This window comes from Gorilla gorilla, chromosome 4, assembly GCF_029281585.2.
Source record: "Gorilla gorilla gorilla isolate KB3781 chromosome 4, NHGRI_mGorGor1-v2.1_pri, whole genome shotgun sequence".
NCBI lineage: Eukaryota > Metazoa > Chordata > Mammalia > Primates > Hominidae > Gorilla > Gorilla gorilla.
Genome location: NC_073228.2, coordinates 45,534,608 through 45,558,789, shown reverse-complemented (window position 1 = coordinate 45,558,789; position 24,182 = coordinate 45,534,608). Strand labels below are relative to the sequence as shown.

Sequence of the window (24,182 nt, the reverse complement as noted above, 5' to 3'; positions counted from 1 at the left end):
TAATCCTAGCACTTTGGGAGGCTGAGGCGGGCGGATCATGAGGTCAGGAGTTCGAGACCAGCCTGACCAACATGGTGAAACCCCATCTCTACTAAAACTACAAAAATTAGCTGGATGTAGTGGTACGTGCCTGTAATCCCAGCTACTCACGAGGCTGAGGCAGGAGAATCGCTTGAACCCAGGAGGCAGAGGTTGCAGTGAGCCAAGATCGCACCACTGCACTCCAGCCTGGGTGACAGAACGAGACTCTGTCTCAAAAAAAAAAAAAAAATGTAATGCACTTGAAACATCCCGAAACCACCTCCTCCCCCAATGGAAAAATTATCTTCTGTAAAACTGGTCCCTGATGCCACAAAGGTTGGGGACTGCTGATGTATATGATTTCTTGTAGCTAGACATCATTCATTTTCATGCTGAATAGCATTCCATTGTGTGAGTACCACAATTTATCTATTTTCCTGTCAATTGTGAATGTTACCAGTTTTTTGTTATTAAAAAAAGATTTGTCGTAAGAATTCTTGAATGAATTTCTCTTATTTAGGAATAAAATTATTAGGTTGTTGGATATATGAATGTCCTGCTTTAAAAAAACATTTCCCAGTGGTTGAACCAATTAACACTGCCCCCAATACTGTGAAACATATCCTCTTGTTCTGTATCCTCTCCAACACTTGGTATTATCAGATTTATTTTTTATTTATTTATTTTTTTTGAGATGGAGTCTCACTCTGTCGCCCAGGTTGGAGTGCAGTGGTGTGATCTCAGCTCACTGCAACCTCCATCTCCCGGGTTCAAGCAATTCTCCTGCCTCAGCCTCCCGAGTAGCTGGGATTACAGGTGCTTGCCACCATGCTTGGCTGATTTTTGTATTTTTAGTAGAGACGGGGTTTCACCATGTTGGCTAGGCTGGTCTCGAACTCCTGACCTCAGGTGATCTGCCTGCCTTGGCTTTCCAAAGTACTGGGATTACAGGCGTGAGCCACTGCACCCAGCCTCAGATTTAATTTTTGCCATTCAGTTAAGTGTAAAATGACATCTCATTTCAGTCTTGATTTGCATTTTAGTTATTACTTGAGAACTTAAGCATTTCTCCATATGTTAATTGACCATATGCATGTATTGTGTGAAATAGTGTCCAAGTCTTTTGCCTGTTTTTCTGTTGTACTGCTTATTTGATTGATACAAGTTCTTTATATACTCTTTTTTTCTCAATTTTGTATTGTGTTAAAATACATATAAAGTTTACCATTGTAATCATTTTTAAATGTATAGTTCAGTGGTATTAAGTATATTCATAATGTTGTATAATCATCACCACCATCCATCTCTAAAACTCTTTTCTTCTTCTTGAACTGAAACTCTATACCCATTAAATAATAACTCTTTTTTCCCTCCCCTACAACACCTGGCAGCCACCATTCTACTGTCCATCTTTATGAATTTCACTAATCTTAAGTACCTCATGTAAGTGGAATCATAGTATTTGTCTTTTTGTAACTAGCTTATTTGACGTAGCATAATGTCCTCAAGGTTCAACCATCTTGCAGCATGTCAGAATTTTCTTCCTTTTTAAGGCTGGATAATACTCCATTATATGGGCCAGGCGTGGTGGCTCTTGCCTGTAATCCCAGCACTTTTGGAGATTGAGGTGGGTGGGTCACCTGAAGTCAGGAGTTCAAAACTAGCCTGGCCAACATAGTGAAACCCCATCTCTACTAAAAAATACAAAAATTAGCCAGGAGTGGTGGCACACACCTGTAATCCCAGCTACTCGGGAGGCTGAGACATGAGAATCATTTGGATCCGGGAGGTGGAGGTTGCAGTGAGCCGAGATTGTGCCACTGCACGCCAGCCTGGTGACAGAGCAAGACCCTGTCTCAAAAAAAAAAAAAAAATCCATGATATGTACATACCACATGTTGTTATCCATTCCTCTGTCAATGGCAGCCAGGCTTCTGCCACATTTTGGCTATTTTGAGTAATGCTGTCATTAGCATGGCTGTACAGATATCTCTTCAAGACCCTGTTTTTAGTTCTTTCGGGTATATACTCAGAAGTGGAATTGCTGGATCATATAGTAATTCTATTTTTAATTTTTTGAGGAACCACCATACCGCTTTCCACGGTGGCTGAACCATTTTACATTCCCACCAGTGGTGCACAAAAGTTCTGACTTCTCCACATGCTCACCAACAAATTATTTTCTGTTTTTTTGGTAGTAGCCATCCTAATGAATATGAAGTGACATCTCATTCTAGTTTTGATTTGTATTTTCGTAATGATTAGTGGTGATAAGTATCTTTTCATATGCTTATCAACCATTTGTTACATATCCTTTTTTTTTTTTTTTTTGAGACAGTCTTGCTCTGTCACCCAGGCTGGAGTGCAGTGGCACAATCTCGGCTCACTGCAACCTCTGCCTCCCAGGTTTAAGTGATTCTCCTGCCTCAGCCTCCCCAGTAGCTGGGATTGTAGGCACCCATCACCACGCCCGGCTAATTTTTTTGTATTTTTAGTGGAGACAGGGTTTCACCATGTTGGCCAGGCTGGTTTCAAACTCCTGACCTCAAGCGATCCACCTACCTCAGCCTCCCAGTGTGCTAGGATTATAGGCATGAGCCACTGCACTTGGCCACCATTTATTTTATATATATATATATATATATATATATATTTTTTTTTTTTTTGAGACTGAGTCTTGCTCTGTTGCCAGGCTGGAGTGCAGTGGCGCAATTTTGGCTTACTGCAACCTCCGCCTCCTGGGTTCAAGTGATTCTCCTGCCTCAGCTTCCTGAGTAGCTAGGACTGCAGGCATGCGCCACCATGCCCGACTAATTTTTGTATTTTTAGTAGAGACAAGGTTTCACTTTGTTGGCCAGGATGGTCTCAATCTCCTGACCTCGTGATCCACCCACCTTGGCTTCCCAAAGTGCTGGGATTACAGGCGTGAGCCACCGCACCTGGCCTGTTATACATTCTTAACAATAATTATTTGTTCCAAGTATCTCCTTTAAAGACAAAAGCCAATTTGGTTAGCCCTGTCTTTTTATTACTATTGTGACTTTTAAATATAAAATAATCATTTTCAAAAGTAACTCCAAGATTTTTTTAACAACAAGTAATTTGGCCATGAGGAAGTGACAACTAAAAACTTAATTTTATTTATTCCAAGGGTCTGGAGGATAAAAAAAAAATGAAATTATGGGATATGTAAGGAAGATATACACGTTATATATCTTGGGAGAGTCACTGTTTTATGGTTCAGGCATCTTAAAGCTTCTGCTGTGAGGCTTGGAGTATATAACTGGAAAAATTAAAGACAAAAGCCAGCCTATAATTTTTTTTTTTTTTTTAGATGAGATGGAGTCTTGCTGTGTCTCCCAGGCTGGAGTGCAGTGGCGTGATCTCGGCTCACTGCAACCTCCGCCTCCCGGGTTCAAGCAATTCTCCTACCTCAGCCTCCCAAGTAGCTGGGATTACAGGCACACACCACCACACCCAGCTAATTTTTGTATTTTTAGTATAGATGGGGTTTCACCACGTTGGCCAGGTTGGTCTGGAACTCCATACCTCAGGTGATCCACCCGCCTCAGCCTCCCAAAGTGCTGGGATTATAGGCTTGAGTCACTGCGCCCGGCCATGAAAATTTCTTAGAACAGCCATTCAGCCAGTTTGGATTAGTTTCATCATTACTTTTTACACTGCTACTGAATTTGCCATATCTAGGCCAAAGAATGAGAACCTTCCTCTGTATTCAGGAATCAAAGGACCAATATATGCAAGGAGACTACCTAAAAAGTGGTCTGAAAAATTATTTTGTGGCAAAGTAATAGAGATATGAGATCACTGGATACTGTTTCAAAGACAGTATTACAAAAACAGCTTTATGTGAGGTGCATGTTCTAAAGAACTATTAAAACTATTCCATACATCAGGTAATCAAAAGTTGACTTTTTGAGGGATGTGATGATCTTTAAAAAATTGAAATTCTCAAGATACATGATCTTTACATGTACATGATCTTTACATGTAGTAGGTTATGTTTTCCTATTTATTCTGTTAACCTCATGAAAATCCAGTTCAATTGTAAATACTAAAGTTATTGACTACTTTTGGCAGCTGTTTTGATGGGAAGTATAACCTTTGAGATTAAAAGTTGACAATGAAGAAGGGTGCAATTTAAGCTCCAATATGTAGTGAACACAAATAGAATTATTATCTGAAATAATTGCTTTTATATCCTTCTCATTACAGCTCCTCATTTCTATCTCATCCTAAATCTTATATTTACACATATAAACTTAACATTGGTGCCATTTAACTATGTCCCCTTCCACAAAGTTGATGTGAACATGATCTTCTCATTACCATTTCGTATCCTCATGTTAATCCATAGCACCTGCAGTCAGTGTTAAGGTAGTATATTTGTCTATTGCGCTGTTTCTAAGTCCATAATCTCTTTTTTCCTTTGTTCTTAACAGAACAGCCTCAAACTGCATACTGTTGATAAAAATAAGCACATTGGAACATATTCTTTCTCTCAGGAATTATGAGGATTTGAGCTCTGGTGGAATCTCAGCCTAGAATCCATTGTTTTTATTCCATTAAGTCACCCAAAGCAGCTTTTTTTTTCCTATTGGGAAAAAAGTTAAATGAGAAATTATACAAGTTGTTTTGCTTTCCAGGCTTTTTATATTAATATGGGATAGTGATCAATACCTTTAGCATGTACGAATTATAACTCATCTTTTATACTGTTAGTTTTTAACACTAATGCTCAAAATGCTTTAAACTCCTTTTTCTTAATAGGCCTTTGGCACAAACCAAGAAGATTATGCAAGTTACATTATGAACGGTATCATCAAATGGGGTGACCCAGTTACTCGAGTTCTAGATGATGGGGAGCTGCTGGTGCAGCAGACTAAGAACAGTGACCGCACACCATTGGTCAGCGTGCTTCTGGAAGGTGAGAATGAATGAGGAGATGGCATTAAAAGTTAAAGGAAAAAAAGCAGCATTTTTTAAAAGCCCGTAAGCACATTCTAGAAAAGTGAATTCTTTTCCGTTTTTAACCTTGTTCTTGATCTGAAAATAGTAATCCAATCTATGTACCAATATTGTGTACAAATTAAAATTTTCTTGGGGTAGAATGTTAGTGAGGAAAGATAGCAACTAGTTTTCTTGTAGGATTATATCTGTATTTCTGTGGCACTTAATACACTGAATGATGCCACTTAGCCTCAATTCAATTAAATAAATACTTACTGAGTACTTGTATTTTAGTCATTGAACTAGTTGCTGGGGATACAAAGACATTCAAGTGTTCATTCAGTCTGGTCATGAACAAAGGCAGTGTAAAGAAATTCCTGACTACGGTGTATGTGTGTAAAGGTGCGTGTGAGTACAAGTCATTTAGCATAGGGGTGGTCAGGGAAAACTAGAGATGCTATTTAATCTAGGCCTTGAAAGACCAGTTAGGATTTTATTGAGTAGACAGACAAAAGGGGAAGGACATTCCATTCACAAATAATTAATTTACAGTTATAATTAGTATGACGGCAGAAAAGTTCAGTGAGGCCCCATGACAAGGGAACCTAACTACCTCTAAAGGTCTGGGGGATGAGAGCTCCCTGGGAGAAACATATTAAGCCATGACTTGACCAATGAGGAGACTCTGGCCAGCCAAAGTCACTGGGGAGGATGTTTGAGGCAGAGCATGTGAAAAAGTCCTGGGCAGGAAGAAGCTTGAAACAGAAAGGGAGATTGTCCTGACATGAGACTGTAGAAGCAGATAGAAGCCAGTTCATATAAAACCTTGTAGGCCATATTAAAGATTTAAACTATCTTAGGGGCAATGGGAAGCCATTTGTAGGATTTTAAGCAGTGAAGCCACATCATCATCACTGCTTTATGATGGAGAATGGATTGGAGGGGCAAAAAGATACAGAAGAGACTAATGGTTAGAAGCAGTTGGATTAGTCTTAATGAGAGTCGATTGTGGTTTGAAGTATGTGGAGTAGTGTAGATGGAGATAAGTAGACTAATTAGAAATATTTAGGAGATAGAATAAAAATGACCTCATTATTATTGTGAATCATAATTATGCTAGCATTTTTTGAGCCCTTGCTATTTGCCAGTCACTCTACTAGCACTGTGCACATATTATCTATTTAAACCCCACTTCAGTCCTCCAAGGGTAGATGCTGCTGTTGTCTCTATTTTGTAGGTGGGGAAGCTGAAGCCTAGAAATATTTGTTAGATTGGATGTGGGCAGAGGTATCAAACATGACCCCCTGGGTTCTGGCATACATAGCCCGATAAATGGTGCTGTTTACTAAGATTGGGAACACTAATGGAAAGCAGATTTCTGGAAGAAAGATGATGAGTTCAGTTTTGAACATGTTAAATTCAAGGGTCATATAGGAGAAGTAAATCGGAAATGTTGAGCAGCCTGTTGGATATGTGGGTCTGGCTAGCAGTAGACTCATGAGTTGCCAGTATATAGACTGTGGTTGAAGCCATGGGAGTGAACGAAATCACTTACAGTGAGGGTGTGGGTTGAGAAGAAAAGGAGGCCTAGAACTTGTCTTTGAGGCATGTTAACACGTAAGGACTAAACAGAGCAGAAAAATTGACAAAAGAGACTGAGCAAGAGTAACCAGAGAGGAAAGGGGAAAGAGAGAATGTGTGTTACAGAAACCAAGAAAAGAAACATATTTTAAGAAAGAGGGGAATTATGAATTGTATCAAATGCTCCTAAGAGGCTGAAAAAGATACCAAAATGTTTGTTGGGTTTGATGACATGGAGATCATTTGTGACCTTGATGGGAGCCTGTTCAGTGTAATGGGGATGGGAGCCGTAAGATTTAGTGAGGATGGGTGGGAGGTGAAGAACAAAAGCAGCCAGTGTAAATAATTACATAGGCAAGTTCCATTTTGAAGGGAGAAGAAGGTGCAGTTTTGAGGGGTATGATGTTCAGAAAGAGTTTTTTGTTGTTATGTATTAAACTGTCAGATAGACTAGAACATGCTAAAACACTTTTGGAAAGGCTTCAGGGAAGAGGAAGAAGTCGAACATATGGGAGAAAGGAACAATCAGTAATGTCAGGTTCCTGAGAAGATGGAAAGGAAGATTTGATTGGTTTATGGTTGAACGAGGGACACAGCTTCCAAAACAGGGAAGGGAAGGCAGGGATGTCTAAATGTAGGTAAGTTCGTAGATTTGCTTGCCTTTATGAGAAGGCCTGAGTCTTTAGAATTCTAACTTTTTACATCACATTTGCTTCTAATAAGGCAGTTTTCCCCTGCCCCCAATATCAGCTCTTAAGATTGTCTTTTTTTGTTAGACAAATGATTTGATAGAACTAACAACATAAGTACTAATATGCATTTGAATGCGTTCTTTTAAGAAGCAAAACCCTTACACTCTATATATTTTGCCAAAAGTTTGAAAGATTAAGGATATGTGAGAATGTCAGGAGGCATGTATTTCACCATACTTTTGAGAAATGCTAATTAGTTCATTAAGTTTAGTTGCTAATAAATAAGAGAAAACATGTCTGCTGTGAAATTGTGTCAGGAAATGTTAATGAGCAACTAGTCGAGACCTCAGTATGTTCTGGATAAAAGTTTAAACTTGTTTTATTTCCCTTTGCTTAGGTTGGCTTTTTTCCCCTGATTTGCTCATATCTTTATGCAGGCCCTCCTCACAGTGGGAAGACTGCTTTAGCTGCAAAAATTGCAGAGGAATCCAACTTCCCATTCATCAAGATCTGTTCTCCTGATAAAATGATTGGCTTTTCTGAAACAGCCAAATGTCAGGCCATGAAGAAGGTATCAAGATTTTACTTTCATTTTAATTTCCTATCTCTTAAATGTGTGTGTGTGTGTGTGTGCGCACATATATATGTCTTTGTACATGTATACATATAAACCCATAGCAACTGTGTTCTTCTCAAGTGGAACCAAATTATCAGCAGAATATGGGGGAAACAGTGACTGTTTTAGATTTTCTAACTTTGTAATGTATTTTATTGAGTACCTTTACCTTCTAAATTATGCTTTGTTTAATACATATTAAGTTTCATTGCCTAGTTTTGTATCAATTTGATTAAAAGAGTTATAGTTGAAAATGTTTGAATAAAGACAAATTCATTTAGGATTTTTTGAAGTTCTTTCATTATCGTACAAAGTTGAACTCTTTGGGGTCAATTAAGTTGAGGAAGACAGAGATGTATCAATGGGAAAATAGTCCCAGGAATCCCTACAAAAGGATAGTTTTATATTAGGTAATAATCAGAATCTGCTTGGTAACTTAATGCAGTTCTCACACATCTTCCTTTCTCCAAGTGCCACTCATCACCTTCTTAATTAACATGGCCACTTTCTACCATCAGTGAAGTTAGAACAGCATAGAATAGAATCCTAGAGCTGAAAAGACTGTAAGACCATTTGGTCCATCTCCCTTACATTCAAGCAAGTGCCATGCAACAACAACAACAAAAATCAATGATGAAGACTCTAAATGGCTGTTCCATCTTACTTGTTAGATCATGTTTCCATTGCTATTCTAATTTTGCATACTGCCAGTCAAGAAATTATTTTTTGTATCCAACTGAAGTATTTCTTTTATTTAAATTCTTTTTTTCATGCTTGATCTTTTATAGATATGAACTGACCGTAAGTCCAAGAGATGTGGGAAAATCAGAATGAGGTGAAAGAATCTTGAGAATTGAAGTGCTCCCTAGTAAAGACAGCTCAGGGTTTTCTTTTACATTGCTCTTAGGCATTCGCTTTATAAAGAGGTATTGTAGAATTCTTCGGTGTTTCTTTGGGAAAGAGACTGAAGAAGAGAAATAGATTTAAAAGATGACTCCCAAAAAATGTAAGCTTGAGAAGCTAGTCTCTTGTTTGTGCAGGTGGCAGAAAATTGCACAGCGTACTTCAGATGGATGGAGGAAGCAGAACTTGTAGCAGGATTCCAGGCATACACACTGAAGAGTCCAGAGAAATACATAAAAATGTTTGAAATTGAGTGTGAAAGGGAAATATTGCCAGATGCAAAAAGAACTTATAATATCATAGTTTATTCTGTCTCTGAGGTGAAACCAATAGTATCTGTCCTTCCCAGGAAAATCTGAATAGAATAACTGGGACCAGTGATTTCCCTAGAGTAGGTAGGGCTGTTTTTCTTTGTTTTTCGTTTTCCTTCTGATGGGAACCCTTAACCCACTTCTTCTGGTAAAAATGTAAATAACAGCCCTTGAAATCTGTAGCTGTTGAATGTCCCATTTATTTATTGAATAGCTAATTCTATTTGCATTTTCCTAAATCATCTATTCCTGTGCTTTTTCAAAAGTAGTAGTCATCTTTGCAGATGGTAAATTACTCCATTGCTTTCCACCAGCTGCCAGCTTCTACCTCAGATGTACTCTGAGATGTGGGTGGATGGTCCTAGTTTTTCTATGAAGTTTTTAAAAAGTACTTCAGGCTTCTGCAGATCAAAGCTACTTTGTAAGTGTGAGATATTATCATTTTTATTATTTTAATCTCTTGCAAATTGACTTGAAGGGGGAAGGTAATATGTGCTGATTTTAGAGGCTTAAATGGTTAAATTAATGGTTTAATAACTTATTATTTAATCTTCAAATTGTTGAAGCCTTTCAAGGTAGAGTTTTAGATGAGTAGAAAGCTAGGGAGTATAAAAATAAGTGTCCATACAAGCTTATTCAAAATTGTTTTAATTCATGATTCACTGTCCGGATCATCCATGCACTCTTAAAATTATAAAAATTATTTCTGCTTCAGCAGTATAACAAATTTATATTAGAATTTTTGGTTTTCCTTGGGGGAAAAATATTATTCTTTGTCATTAAAGTTCAGAAAAGAGAAAGGAATGAAGCATAGGTTTCTTAGAAATATATTAGAAATATTACAAAATATTTCCCTGCAAATAGTTTTCACATTGTTACCTAATGATAGGTTGACAAAAGCCTGAGGGCTCAAACCAGTCTAAAGATGCTAAGTCTTCCAGGTTGTTTTTGAAAATGAAATATAAATGTCATTCTTTAGTATAAGTTCTAGTCTACCTCCCACTACTGTTCTTGCCCCTCCTTTTTTTTTTTTTTTTTAGATGGAGTCTTGCTCTGTCGCCCAGGCTGGAGTACAGTGGCGTGATCTCAGCTCACTGCAAGCTCCGCCTCCCGGGTTCACGCCATTCTCCTGCCTCAGCCTCCCAAGTAGCTGGGAGTACAGGCACCCGCCACCATGCCTGGCTAATTTTTTTGTATTTTTAGTAGAGACGGGGTTTCACCATGTTAGCCAGGATGGTCTTGATCTCCTGACCTCATGATCCGCACGCCTCAGCCTCCCGAAGTGCTGGAATTACAGGCATGAGCCACCGCGCCCGGCCTGCACCTCCATTTTTAGTGTGAGGATGGAAAGAAGATGTTTTAATTTTTTTTCAGAGCACAAATAATTTATAGAGTTTTATAATTCTGGAGAAAACCTTTCTTTTGTTGTTGTAAGTGCAAAAATTAAGGTAGCTTTTTCTAATTACAGAAATAATTTAGAAAATACAAGAAAGAACAGAAGAAAATAACAATAAATTCATATTTGTCCTTCAATTCTCTTTTCTACTCAGACACATGTGTACACATGAACACATATACCCCCTCCCTTATATATTGGGGATTACATTGAAACATACTGATGTAAACTTGCTTTTTTCACTTAAAATATTATGAACTTTTTTCAGTGTAACTAAAGCTAATCTGAACATTATTTTAAATTAATAGCTGTCTAATATCTGAACAATCCCTTTTTGTTGGACAATTAGGTTGTTTCCAGGTTTTTTCACAATTATAAATAATATATATCAAAGAGTTATCTATACTCCCAAGTTCATTGCAGCAGTATTCACAGTAGTGGAATGGAATCAACCTGAATGTCCCTCAGTGGATGAATGGATAAAGAAAATGTGACACATATACACTGTGGACTGTAACACAGCCATTTAAAAAGAATGAAATCCTTGTCATTTGCAACAACATGGATGAAGGACCTGGAAGACATCATGTTAAGTGAAAGAAGCCAGGCACAGAAAGTCAAATATCACATGTCCTCATTCATATATGGGAACTAAACAATTGAACTCAGGGAGGTAGAGTTAGAATGATGGTTATCAGAGGCTGGGAAGGGTAGTGGTAACAAAAATACCATTAAATAGAAGTAATAAGATCTAGTGTTGGACAGCACAATAAATTAACTATACTTAAAAATCATGGGCCAGGCACAGTGGTTCACGCCTGTAATCCCAGCACTTTGGGAGGCTGAGGTGGGGGGATCATGAGGTCAGGAGTTCGAGACCAGCCTGACTAACATGGTGAAACCCCGGCTCTACTAAAAATACAAAAATTAGCCAGGCGTGATGGCATGTGCCCTGTAATGCCAGCTACTCAGGAGGCTGAGGCAGGAGAATCGCTTGAACCCGGGGGGCAGAGGTTGCAGTGAGCTGAGAGCACACCACTGCACTCCAGCCTGGGCGACAGAGCAAGACTCCATCTAAAAAATAAAATAAAATAATGTGTCGTTCGGGGAGTGGGCCTGGTGGCAGTGGCGGTGGCAGGGAAAGAGTTGGAGCAGTGCCAGCGGCAAGCGAACAAGGTGACGGAAATCACGCTTAACAACTTTGACAAGGTCCTGGAGCATGATGGAAAGCTGGCCAAACTGGAGCAGCGTTCAGACCAACTCCTGGATATGAGCTCAGCCTTCAGCAAGACAACAAAGACCCTGGCCCAGAAGAAGTGCTGGGAGAACATCCATTGCCGGATCTACTTGGGGCTAGTGGTGGGTGGTAGCCTGCTCATCATCCTGATTGAGCAGCTGGCCATCTTTCTCCCTCAGAGTGACACCAGTAATGCCCCACAGACCTAGGATGCAGGCACCACCTCAGGGCCTGGGGACTGACAGCTGGTCCTGAGGGAGAAGCCAAATGGCTGCACTGGCTGGTTCCGGTCTCCAGAGAACCTTGGTGTTTGCTCTCCCCTGACCCACCCCAGTGAGTGCCAAAGGGCAGCCCCAACACGTGCACCCCTGCATTTCTTGTCACGCCACAGACTGGCCCTCGAGGGCACCCTGCCATACTGGCCATGCCGGGCCAGCCCCACCTGAAGCTCAGTGAAAGCTGATTAAAAAAAAAAAATTATGTATAGATCAAAATAACTACAAGAGTGGAAATTGAATATTCCTAACAAAAAGAAATGATACATGCTTAATGAGTTTCACAGCTACCCTTATTTGATCATTACATGTTTTATACTTGTATCAAAATGGTGCATGTACTCCATAAATATGTATAACTATTATGTAGCCATAACTAAAAATTTAAAATTTATATAAAAACAGTATTCCATAGGACTACCAAACTAGGGAAATTACTGCCCCCATTTTCTCATTAGATTTTTCTTCACTAGGGTAGTATAACATGACCGAGAATTTGGGCTTGCTCAGCTCTCCACACTGACCGGCCGAATGACCTTGGATATGTCATTTAACCTATAAGCCACTGTTTTCTCATCTGTCAAATGAAGATAATATTAATAGCTGCATTATAGGGTTATGAGAATTAGATGGTAATTTCTGTAAAGTATCACAGTGCCTGGGATATAATATGAAATCAATGAAGTGTAGTGGTTATTTTTACTTATTATTATACATACATTTTTAATTATTTCCTTATGACAAATTCTCAGAAGTGGGATTGCTAAGGTAAAAATATTAGTATTGTAAAGATTTTTGATACACAGTGCTATCAAAACTCTTAGGTAAAAAATGCTCTTGGTTTTATAAAGCCTACGCCTTCAGAATGTTGTACTAATTTACACTTGTAGCTTCACCATATAAGAGTATGAGTTTCTTGGGATTCTCACCCGTACTTGATATTATTAAAATATTTTTTGCCAATTGGATAAGCAGAAGGTTGGCATTTAGTTATTTCTTTAGCTACATTTCAATGACTAAATGCTCAAATTTAAGATTTTTCAAAATGTTTTGCAATGACAATAGTCTGTGAAACTGAAAAATATGTAACACATTAATTTTTGTTAAAGATGTGTGGTCTGAATTAGTTAATTCATAGAGCATCTTTACATACCACTTTATTACTTAAACCAACAGGTAAGAGTTTTAGTAGAGAGGGCTGTTAGGCTTGCTTTAATGAGTACATGAGATTTTATTATAATTATACTATTGCCTCTTTTTCACAAATGGATGGTGCTAAAATACATGAAAGTAGTTTATTCTCAATTAATTTAAAATTCACCTTGTACTTCTCTTAATTTGCTTATTAGTGAATCCTTTCTCCATGGATAAACTCCTCAAAACTGCTGAAGTATGTATGAGGTATTGTCCTCACGTTCTGGGGGGTATACCATATGTTCCATTAAGATGTTTGAAGTATTCACAGACCTTCCCCTTCTCCCCTATTTTACGTTTGCTTCCCAAACTTCATTCTATTTTTAAATTTTAATTCCTTTATCCATTTTTGCATCAATACTTGTTTAAAAATCTATTTTACTAGTTCTATTCGTGCCATTAAATGAACAAAAGAAGAAAGCAGAATTTGATTTTAACTAATTACCTAATCTTGATGCTTTCTGAGTATACAATCAGTAGAGATGAAGTAGAACAATCAGATAGAACTAAATTGTTTGAACAAAATTAAGTAAAACTACCAGTGATTTATAAAACTGTACCCATTAATAACATGATATAGTCTTATTTTCAAAGGATTGAAAATTAATGGAAGAAATTTTCCTTTCCACTAGCTTTGCACGAAAGAAATAATCTTCTTTGAATATCCTCCTGTAAATCCCACTGCAAATTGTAGTCTGCACAGAACAGAATCGTGATGCCTAATCCTCCTCTTTTCATGGTTTAGTCTATACAAAGAGCAGAGCTGGAAATTGGATCTTTTGACAGCAGTTACTAAGCAACAGAATTTGGATGTTTTTGGTTAACATCCTAATATATAATGTAGCTGATTTGTTGAAGTTTTTGCATATATTAGCTGAGAGAAGTGGGCACTCCGGAAGTGCCTACAGGTCCCTGTATGGCTGGGGAGGTGGGCATTTGTTGTTGTTTTGTTCAATACACTGTGTCTTTTGGCATTTGTATCTCTTTGGCATAGAAAGGAGGCTGGTGCAGAACTTTCAGACCTTGTGACTTTTTATATTATTAAGAATACCCTTCTCTGTGGCTCACGATATGAGAAAATGTAAGATTTTTTCCTGAAAAGCAGGGAGAACAAATAAAGGATTTTAAGGTCATTCCAGGAAGCTTTAGAGCTTTGCCAAAAGTTTAGGTCCACTTCCTGAGGCAGTTTCATTAGCAGACAGCTAATGTTTGCTTGGTCTACTCCCAAGTTATTTTTAGAAACGAGATTATTACTGATAGCACCCATTTGAATTTGCTCATTTACGTTTTTATATGCTACCAAATATGATTAGAGTATGCTTTTAACTAATCGCTGACAGATTTACCGCATTAGGGATTTTCTAAGCTATGAGATTCCTACAGTCATCAGATTTCTACTAACTAGGTACTTCACGCCAAGTACTTCAGAATTGAGATGAACTCTTTCAGCTCCCAGAAGAACCAGAGTGTTTGGCTTTGCTTACCTAAGGGCACTAAGGAGGTCCCAGAGGATGGAGGGCTGAATCTCCTGAGAGCATGCTTGTTGTGGCTTGTGATCCCGAAAGGCTGGGATTAATGGAACTAATGCTGGTGTGCTCCCATTTGCACTTGTGTAGACTCTGGAGCCCGTAGCTGCTGCCCCTGTCCCACACACAGGTGGCTCCCCAGTTGTCTGAAGATCCCAGGAGTGGGCTCTGGGACTTAAGAGCTTGCCGTGTCCTTGAGCACCACATTCAGACCTGCCCCTAATCCCTGCGTGGCAGAGCCCCGCTTCTCCTGTCCCTCAGTGCTCACGGAGTGCATGTGGCACACTCTTGCCTTAAGCCCAGGCTCCCCACACTCTGGGTTGTCTCTCATACCCCTCCAGCCTGTGTCGTACCTCCACCTTTGCATGCAAGAGAGATTACAGTTTAATATGACAATCTCATTATGTGCACAGGTGGACATAACGGGCTTCTGTGTTTTCTAGAGCTGCTCTTCCTTCCTTTAGAGTAGACTTCCCGTTATTTCATGAGACACAGGCTGACTGATGCCACTCTTTCCCACATTGTTTCCTTCTTCAGTTCTTCCTGTTTTTTCTTTAGCCTTCTCTTTCAGACTTCCCTCCTAACTTTAAGACCCTATATATATATGTTGATAATTTTACCTGTTCTACAGGAAACTTCATAATAGAACTGGGCTGACTATACATTCTTTTTCTGTGTGTGTGTGAATATATACTTTTTATTTAGCCATTTTTGTTTACAGTTGAAACTCTGGGAATTCAAAATTAACATCCTTGCCCGTGAGCTTCTTATAGACACCAGAAAAAGTTTCAACCTTGTGTTCCACATTGTTCTGCTGTGCTTTGTCCAAATGAACCTTTATGAGCCGGCTGCTATCTAGTTTGACGCGGATTCTCTTGCCCACAATTTCGCTTGGGAAGACCAAGTCCTCAAGGAAGGCATCGTGCACAGCTGTCAGAGTACGGCTCCTGGGACACTTTTGCTTATTTTTTGTACGGCTTTTTCGAGTTGGCTTAGGCAGAATTCTCCTCTGAGCGATAAAGACGACATGCTTCCCACTGAACTTTTTCTCCAATTCGCGTACTAGCCGGACTTGGATTTTCTGGAAAGATTTCAGTTGAGGAACGGGAACAAAGATTATGATAGCTTTCCGACCACCACCAACTTCAGTTTCCTTGGCTGCCGTAATATTCAGCTCCCTGAGCTGAGCCTTGAGGTCCGAGTTCATCTCCAGCTCCAGAAGAGCCTGGGAGATGGCCGGACTCGAACTCGTCCGGCTTCTCGCCACTGGGCTTCACGATCTTGGCGCTCGAACTGAACATGGCTTTCTCCTGGGAGAACTTGCCGAGCGCCAGCTTAGGAAGAGACCCAAATCTCGCGAGAGTACGTCAAAATCCCTACATTCTTAAGATTAATTTTGGGGGGAGTCTGTAAGATACGGTTCTTACCTTCTTACCTCCAGCCTCAGTCCTCCTGGCATCTTCTGTGTTGGGGCATCTTTGGATCTAGAGCAAGCACTGTGTGACCGGCTGTGTGCTATAACTCACGGTGAGTTTGGCACTTCAGTTGTACCAGTCTGGCTAGGGCAGTTTGTACAATTTTACTTTTCTCGCATCTTTCTTTCCAGTACCTCTCCTCCTGCTGGGATTTATCTACCTAAAGTTGTGGTGCAGCTTCCCGGCTTAGTATGTAAATATCTCACTTGGATTTCACTGTGGCAGCTAACCTCACGTACTTGCCAGCCAACTCTGAGTATCTTCTTAGTGAGAATTCTGCTGGGGCCTGGGCCAGAAAGGGTGAAAGGGACTAAGGGACTGAGGAGACTAGGCAGAAATCGTGGATCCTGGGAAGAGTTATGAGCACAGGTTACACTAGTGACTAGATAAGGAAGAAAATGTACGTGTGAGAAGAGAAAGGGGTGTGTGTGTGTGTATGTATTTAAATTAGAGCAGAGTAGCTACCCGGAGGAGTTTCAGTTGACTGGTTACCTGAAACTAGTCAAGTTACAACTGGAATTGCACAGCCTTCGTCATGGTCGGTGTGTTAATAGAGCTTGCTGTGAGTGCACCTCTCCCTCTGATAGTAATTAGCACAGAGACCGACTGCAAAAAACAAAAACGTCACTACTTGATATTAAGTGACTGCTGCAGGTATTTTTCCTCTCAAATGTTATGTGTAGGCCATGCAGTCAACTGTGAAGTGATTTGGAATGCTTTGTGAATTACAATGTCTGAGATAAGTTGGTGAGACTACATACCATGTAGCAAGTCATCATTAGTTTAGACCTAAGCAATGTCCTGAGTAAGGTCCTTGCAGCCATATAAGCTGTACATTGTTTTGAGAAGGAAAAACATAGAACTACTGCAACCAGCCAGGCTGTGGTGTTCCAGGTGCTTGTGGCTCTAATCCATGATCTCACAGCCTGATGGTCAGAGTTGTATGCTGGCATCAGAGCTTTTAGTAGAATTCTGAAAAATGTTTTGAAAAACAAAGCATTATTTTCAGTGATTCCTTAAAATGACCTGAGTTTATAAGATACCACATTGGCTGTGGTTCCATCTTCAAAAAAAGTAGCAAAGAACCGCTGTAGAACTGCTTCTGAGCTTTTCAGTTGTCTCGAATGTACCAACCCAAAGCCAAAAGGAACCATCATTGTGTATCAAGAGACTGAAATAAATATCCTATTCTCATTTTCTCTTTTTCTGTGTTTGGGGAGGAGAAGATAAAAGGCCCTTCTCTTCTTGCTCTTTAAATGTACTCATGATCCATTTTCAAACCAGCTTCGCCTCTGTGTTTTATTTCAGTTGCCAAATCAGGACAGATCCTTGACTCCAGTTTTCTCTTTCATCACCACACCCATTCATTCACCAAGTTCTTTCAGTTCCTCCTCCTAAACATCTCTAGATTCTGTCCACTTATCAGCACACCCACTCCCTGGCCACCATCATTTCTCACCTAGAATTCCACAATCTCAATTAACTATTATTCCCCTCTAATGCTTTTCTATACAATCAGGAAAATGTTTCTAAAACATAAGCCTGACATGTCAGTCCATTGCTTATAACCCTTTAGTGGCTTGTTATTGCCTTTACAGTAAAATTTTAACTCATGAAATTTGTAAGACTCTTTATGTCCAAGTTCCTTCATCACCTCTTCTAATTCATCTCACCTACCACTCCACTGCATTGACACCAACACCACTTTATTTTAATTCTTATTGACCGTTCCTGCAGTGTTCCTGAATGTTCACATCTCTGTGTCTCCTAATTTTCAGTATATTCTGCTTAGAACACTTTCTTCCACCCTTTCCACTGGTTAACTGTTGTTCATGCTTCAAGTCTCAGGTTAAGTGTCACTTCCTAAATTTAGGAAACTGTCCTGACTCCCTAAGTCCATTTAAGAGTCACGATAGGCTGAGTTATGCTGCATGAAAGGACAACCCGAAAATCTCAGTGGCTTAACACAACAAAGTTTATTTTTTATTTACACTACTATATCTCCATCATGGCTCAGACAGTGAGTTCTGTTCATTATATTTTCTCAGAGACTCAAGCTAATAGATAATAGAGGCCCCGCCTTACATCTGATTCCATGATAGCCAAGGCAGGGAAAGGAGTATGGTGAATCATGCAGTGACTCCTAAGGCTTCTTTCAGAAAGGGGTGTATTTCCCCTCATATTTCATTAACCAAAGCAAGCCCCATAGTTATGCCTAACTTCCAAGGCACTGGGGAAATACTGCCTACCCTGTGCCCCCGTATCATCTTGTATTTCCCCTAGCCTAATAATATCATGCTTTGTTATAATTACATGTGACTTGCTTCCCCAACTCTAACTTTTGTGAAAGTAGGATTATTTTTGTCTTATTTATTATCCTCTGCAGTGCCTTCATTAATGCTTGATACATAATAAGAATTCAAAAATATTTGTTGAGTGAGTGAATGAATAAGGCAGCACTCCAAGACTCAATTGTTAGGTCTTTTTTTCTTCTTCTTCTGCCATTTCTTCTTGAAGATGGCTTCCTCTGTCATGGTTTCAGCAGTCACTGCCCTGAGAGTGATTTCCATTCCCTGACTTCAATCAGATATCTCCAACTTCTCACTTAATATTTCTACTTGAATTTAAAATGTGTAAATTTATTCTTTTAGTAAATACTTCTTAATTACTCTCTAATAAGGCATTATATTAAATGATATGAGGATACAGAGGTAATTAAGACAGCACTTGCCATCTGAGGGCTTGCAATCTAGTATAATACAAAAATAGTACAATGAATCAATAATATATATACATAATATACAAAATCCTGTGCCAAAGGAGAAGACAAGTGATTTATGGCAAGATGGAATTGGAACTTGTGTTGTTTCAACCATTGAACCTACAGAGCAGACATCATTACTGAATTCTGTTCTGTGCTGGGCACTACACATAACACGAACAGAATAAAGCTTTTATCCACCTCACAGTCCAGTGGGGAGACAGATAGCTTAGGACGAAAGGATAGATGGGGTTTAGACAGAGTGTGGGAGGGTAATTAGGGGGTAAAGGGATGGTGCATGGGAAAACGTTTTCACCAGAGGGGTTGACCTGATTAAATATCTGGAGAAATTGTCAGTATTTATGCCAGGAAAGAGGTAAGGAAGGAACTGAATCAAGATGGTCACAGTGAGACTCTATTATGGTAACTTAATTGTTAGGAATACTTTAAAAACCAAGTATACACAGGTTGTTTTTAAACCTAACATGAAAAATGGTTAATATCATGAGTTTGACTTTATTTCTGTACCTAATTATAAATCTTCAATGGTTAAAAGATACCCAGGAAGGAATATATGCCATTCCAAGCAAGATGTTGGTGCGGGTGGGGATGGGGTTTACTATCTTGGTGTGCTGAGGTTGGTTACCAACCAGAGAGACTGGGCTGGGATGCAGAAACTAATTCCTACTCATGACACTGATGAGATTTCCTGAGCCCCACCTGTAGTCTCTGGAATAGGACCTTCATTTCCAAAAAGGCTAGTCTCAAGGCCTTGAGTACTTCTATTCAACTTGCAGATAAGCTAATTCTTCTATCTGATTTGAAATTACTACATCCTTGCCAGGCTAAAACCGTTCCTTCACTGCTTAATTTCATTCTCATTTTCTTGACCATCTTAAGACAGTGCATTCATATCTTTTGTCTGGTTTTATACGTACATCTATCTGATCCTTCATACTCAACCTTTAATTCTTTTGTAAGCTCTTTTACCATTATGGTCTGATTTGAGTTGACAGAATTCTGATCTTTCAGTGTTACTTTTGCTTAACAGAGCCACAATTCTTATAGATAATAAAATGGCATCTAGTTTTATTTTACACATCTCTTGTGGCTCCATCTAGCTCTTGAGTCATTACGCTAAAGTCCTGCTCCTGACACAGATACCAGAGACCAGTGTGATAGAAGTGATGGGATGTGTCAGTTGATTAATGATCAGCTAGTCCCCAGCCTGCCCAGGTGTGACACACACAGCTGTTAGTGCTGAAAACAGCCTTAGCCTGCTCTCTGTTCAGCGGTGATCCAGTGTGTCAATTCTAATTTATTGTAGTCCAAAGTGTTGGTGTTTTCCTGTGCTTTGTTTAGTATTGCTCAAGAAGTAACTAAACTTCTTGGAAATTGTCGTAACTGTGGAGGACAGTGAAATAATAAATGACTTTGTTTTCTTTCAGATCTTTGATGATGCGTACAAATCCCAGCTCAGTTGTGTGGTTGTGGATGACATTGAGAGATTGCTTGGTGAGTCCTAACTTCTGCTGTTGTATTATCTTTGCCACATTACAGCTAATATCTCAAAAGTTACAAGAGAAAATTAACAAGTATTTATAAACTGTAAAGCAATAGAAATACCTTTCTTTGTCTTACAAGGAAATATAATGTTCTCTCTTAAATAGCTGACATCAATGATAGTATTCATTTTAATATGCCCTGTGACTATAACACCATTATAAACTGCTTTCTTGTAAGGGCCCATGTCTCATTTTGTATCTTCCAGTGTGCCCTTGCCATAGTAAATGATTAGTAATTTTCATTGATGAGTATATCTGTTATTTAGGACCTCTGAGCTCAGAAATTCACTTGTGAACTTTGACAGAACTAATGAAAGAAGGGTTTAGGATCACAGTGAAATCTGCAAATTCACTAAAACACTAAGGGCAGAAGCTGTAAGCTCTCTGCACCTCAGTTTCTGCTCTTACAAAACAGAGACTATAATCCCTCTCTTGCTTATCCCACAGAGTAATTGTGAAGACAAAAATGGGATAATAAATCTTGAAAAAATTTTGTAAGTTAAAAGTGCTCTATAGTAATTTTTAAAATATGTATTAAATATCTCCTGCGTTGAAGTGCACTCCTACAGAATACAAACATGAAGAAGACTTGGTCCTGGCACTTAACTCATAAGAAATAAACTGCAAGGAAGGGCCAGAAAGTTGTTAATTTTATTTCACTGTAAAATTAAATCAGTCTGACATAAATTCATTACAACAACGGCTCAGGAAGGGGTAATACACTCTATTGAAATAGAAACCCACCTGGTGACTTAATAACATCTGAAAATACTACCCAGTGTCTGAATAATCCCTTCTTCTTTAAGCTGTCCATAATGGTGTAGTCGTGATTTCAAGCTAACTGTTCTTACTGCATTTTTCCCATGATTTTCAGACCTGCTTTTGGTCCTCTGTTATTTATTTTTTTAAGTTTTGGCAGTGTCTGTTATAAAGCAAAGCAGGTATATCTGTGAGGTCTCCATAAATTGATAGTGGGTTTTGGGTCTGCTAGGTTTGATACATCTCAGCCCAGTTTATGGGATGATTTCTTTAAAAGCTTTTAGGCACAAACTCATAGCTCTGTGTAAATTCCTTTATCTTAACACAATTGAGGTGTGTGGTCATAGCAACACTACCATGTCAGGAATGTGTGCCCTCTGAGTACATTTCACTGGTATGAATAGTTATCATCTGTGCATGCTTGCTCATTTATTCAATAAGCACTTGCTGAGCCCTTCCTCCTCTGGTAGAAGTATTAGAGTCTCAGAAAAAGATGCTGCTGCCTGTCTTTATAACATATGTTGGCAAATGTTAATGCAAAGTAGAATGTGCCATGTATTTTGGATATTCTGGGTTTTTTTTATTTTTATTTTCCCTCCCACTGTTCTCATCAGGTGGATAGTCTGAAAATGGAGGGATCAGTTTTGACCTCAGGGGGCCTGCGAGTAGCTCTAAGCCCAGGGCAGGGGTGCATATGCAGTATGCAGAGAAAGCTAAGCAGGTGGCATTTACGCTGAATCTTAAAAAATTATTGGTAAATGTTTAACAGGTCAGATGTTCTCTTAGAAAGTTATCTGTTCCTTACCATCTGAGGGCCAATCTTAGTGGTTCTGCCATTGTTTCCGTTTTATTGAAATTCCTTATTTTCCCCTTTGCCCATTTTCTAACATCATGTTTTAATATCAGTGTACTGAATGGCCATGGTTTGCAGTAACTTCTTAGAAATGCTTGGTAAATACACCTGGAATTTTTTTTTCCTTCCAAAATAATCCCAGAAAAAACATCTACATGAACTCAAAGTGAATATTTGAAGCTTTTTCAAAAAATTTATAGAGCCGAGTACAGTGGGATTATGGCAACCTATAATTCCAGCTACCTGGGAGGCTTAGGCAGGAGGGTTGCTTGAGCCCAGGAGTTCAAGACAAGCCTGGGCAACATAGCAAGACCCTGTCTCAAAAAAAAGTTACAGATAAGAGTTCTTATATTTTAAGCATTTAGGTTATTAGAGATATTTTTTCTTATTATAAATAGTTTTATGACTGTTATTTAAGACTGTTTACTCTTTAAATTTTTTTTCTTATTCTATACATATTCTGCTTATGTAGGGACTGTGTTTACTTTTGATGCAAAAAAAAAAAAAACTGAATGTTTGGAATATGTACATGTGTATCAAATCCCTAAACATAATAATGTTTCTTTTCCAGATTACGTCCCTATTGGCCCTCGATTTTCAAATCTTGTATTACAGGCTCTTCTCGTTTTACTGAAAAAGGCACCTCCTCAGGTAAAATAATACTACTAATAAGGAATATTTTAACAAAGAGTTTTTCAGTAAATCGCATATAATGATACAATCTTTAAATAAGCAGGTTATCATAAACATAAAATTCTGTTGTTGAAAGGATTTTGAAAGGTCATCCAGTCTTGACTTCTGCTTAAGGTAAATTATTTTATCAACAGAATTTTTCCATTCCTTTTCTGAAGAAATCAAAATCCCACAGTTTCTGTGTGGAATACAACAATTAGCATTGTATTTTGTTGTTTTGTAAGTTTTCCACCATATTACATATCCCTACTACCTCCAACTGCCAAGGGAGATTATGATATTAATAGAGAAGGCATTGAATATGTTCCCATATGTTTCGTTTATAATTTCATGGGTTTTCCTAAAAATTTGTTTATGGGGATATTTAAGTTTATTTTCTTTGGGCAGTTAAAAAACTATTTTTAACAGATGATCTTGAGTTATTTTTCTTGGGTCATGTGGCACTTTTGAGGAGTGAATTTATAGCCAGGATCTTGATTCCTGTGTTTGCATTTTTACTGATGTGGCTATTAGAGACTTGTGATTTTGGTAGGTTAACAAATTTAAAACCAACCTATGAAGGTTGGTTAAATATGTTAATTATGTAGAGGCTGCCAGAGCATGTTTGGCTGTGTCACAAGACATGAGTTCTCTTGATTGATTCTGCATGCTGTAACCTTGAAAAATGCCAATCAAAGGCAGGTACAAAGCAGTTAAGCACTGACTTGAAAAGCATCTTAATGTCTGTATGAGAATCTCATATTTAAAGTTAGAGATAGAAACTAATCTGTAAGGAAAATATTTACTCTTAAACTGGTGAATCTAATTTTTAATTTAACAGTTATATATGTGCGTGTATTTTGCACTTAAAAGTAAATGACTTGTCTTGGTTTTTCTAGAGTTTTTTTTTAACTTCTAAAATAATGAAAAGAAACATAACCTATAATAGTCTTGAAGATTTGCAACATATGTGTACTGTGGAAGGATTTTTAAATCAGCTTTTCATAAACCATCATTCCTAGTAATTGGAGTCTTAGCTTATACTAAGGGTGAAGTTAGAGAGGTGAGTGTATTTTCCCTTTCTCTGATTCCTGCAATATTTTCTTAAGTAAGTAAACGTATATATCTAAAGTTGCTGAAACAGAAATAATTATCTACATATATCATGATTCCTCCAATGTTTTCATAAATAAGTAAACGTATATATCTAAAGTTGCTGAAACAGAAATAATTACCCCCAACATCTACATATATTATGCACACAAAAAAACTTTATTATATCAGCATATTAATTATAAAAACTATTAGAATGTGAGACTTTTTCTAGGCATTTAAATTTATCTCTTAAAATATTTCTTCTTTTTTAGCTGAAAATAA

General features: G+C 38.4%; 1 protein-coding gene and 2 pseudogenes across 2 annotated transcripts in view; 2 read left to right on the top strand and 1 right to left on the bottom strand.

Annotated features, from left to right (window-relative positions):
• NSF (N-ethylmaleimide sensitive factor, vesicle fusing ATPase) overlaps positions 1 to 24,182 on the top strand; it is a 168,152-nt gene that overhangs the window by 117,050 nt on the left and 26,920 nt on the right. For both annotated transcript variants that reach the window (XM_031011079.2, XM_055387811.2), the window contains exons 14-17: positions 4,810 to 4,966; positions 7,700 to 7,833; positions 20,405 to 20,471; positions 22,705 to 22,784. In XM_031011079.2, coding sequence (XP_030866939.1) covers positions 4,810 to 4,966; positions 7,700 to 7,833; positions 20,405 to 20,471; positions 22,705 to 22,784 — 438 coding nt within the window. The remainder of the gene's footprint in view (positions 1 to 4,809; positions 4,967 to 7,699; positions 7,834 to 20,404; positions 20,472 to 22,704; positions 22,785 to 24,182) is intronic.
• LOC109026728 (vesicle-associated membrane protein 5-like) lies at positions 11,584 to 12,655 on the top strand (annotated as a pseudogene).
• Positions 15,402 to 16,086, bottom strand: LOC101132903 (small ribosomal subunit protein eS7-like; annotated as a pseudogene).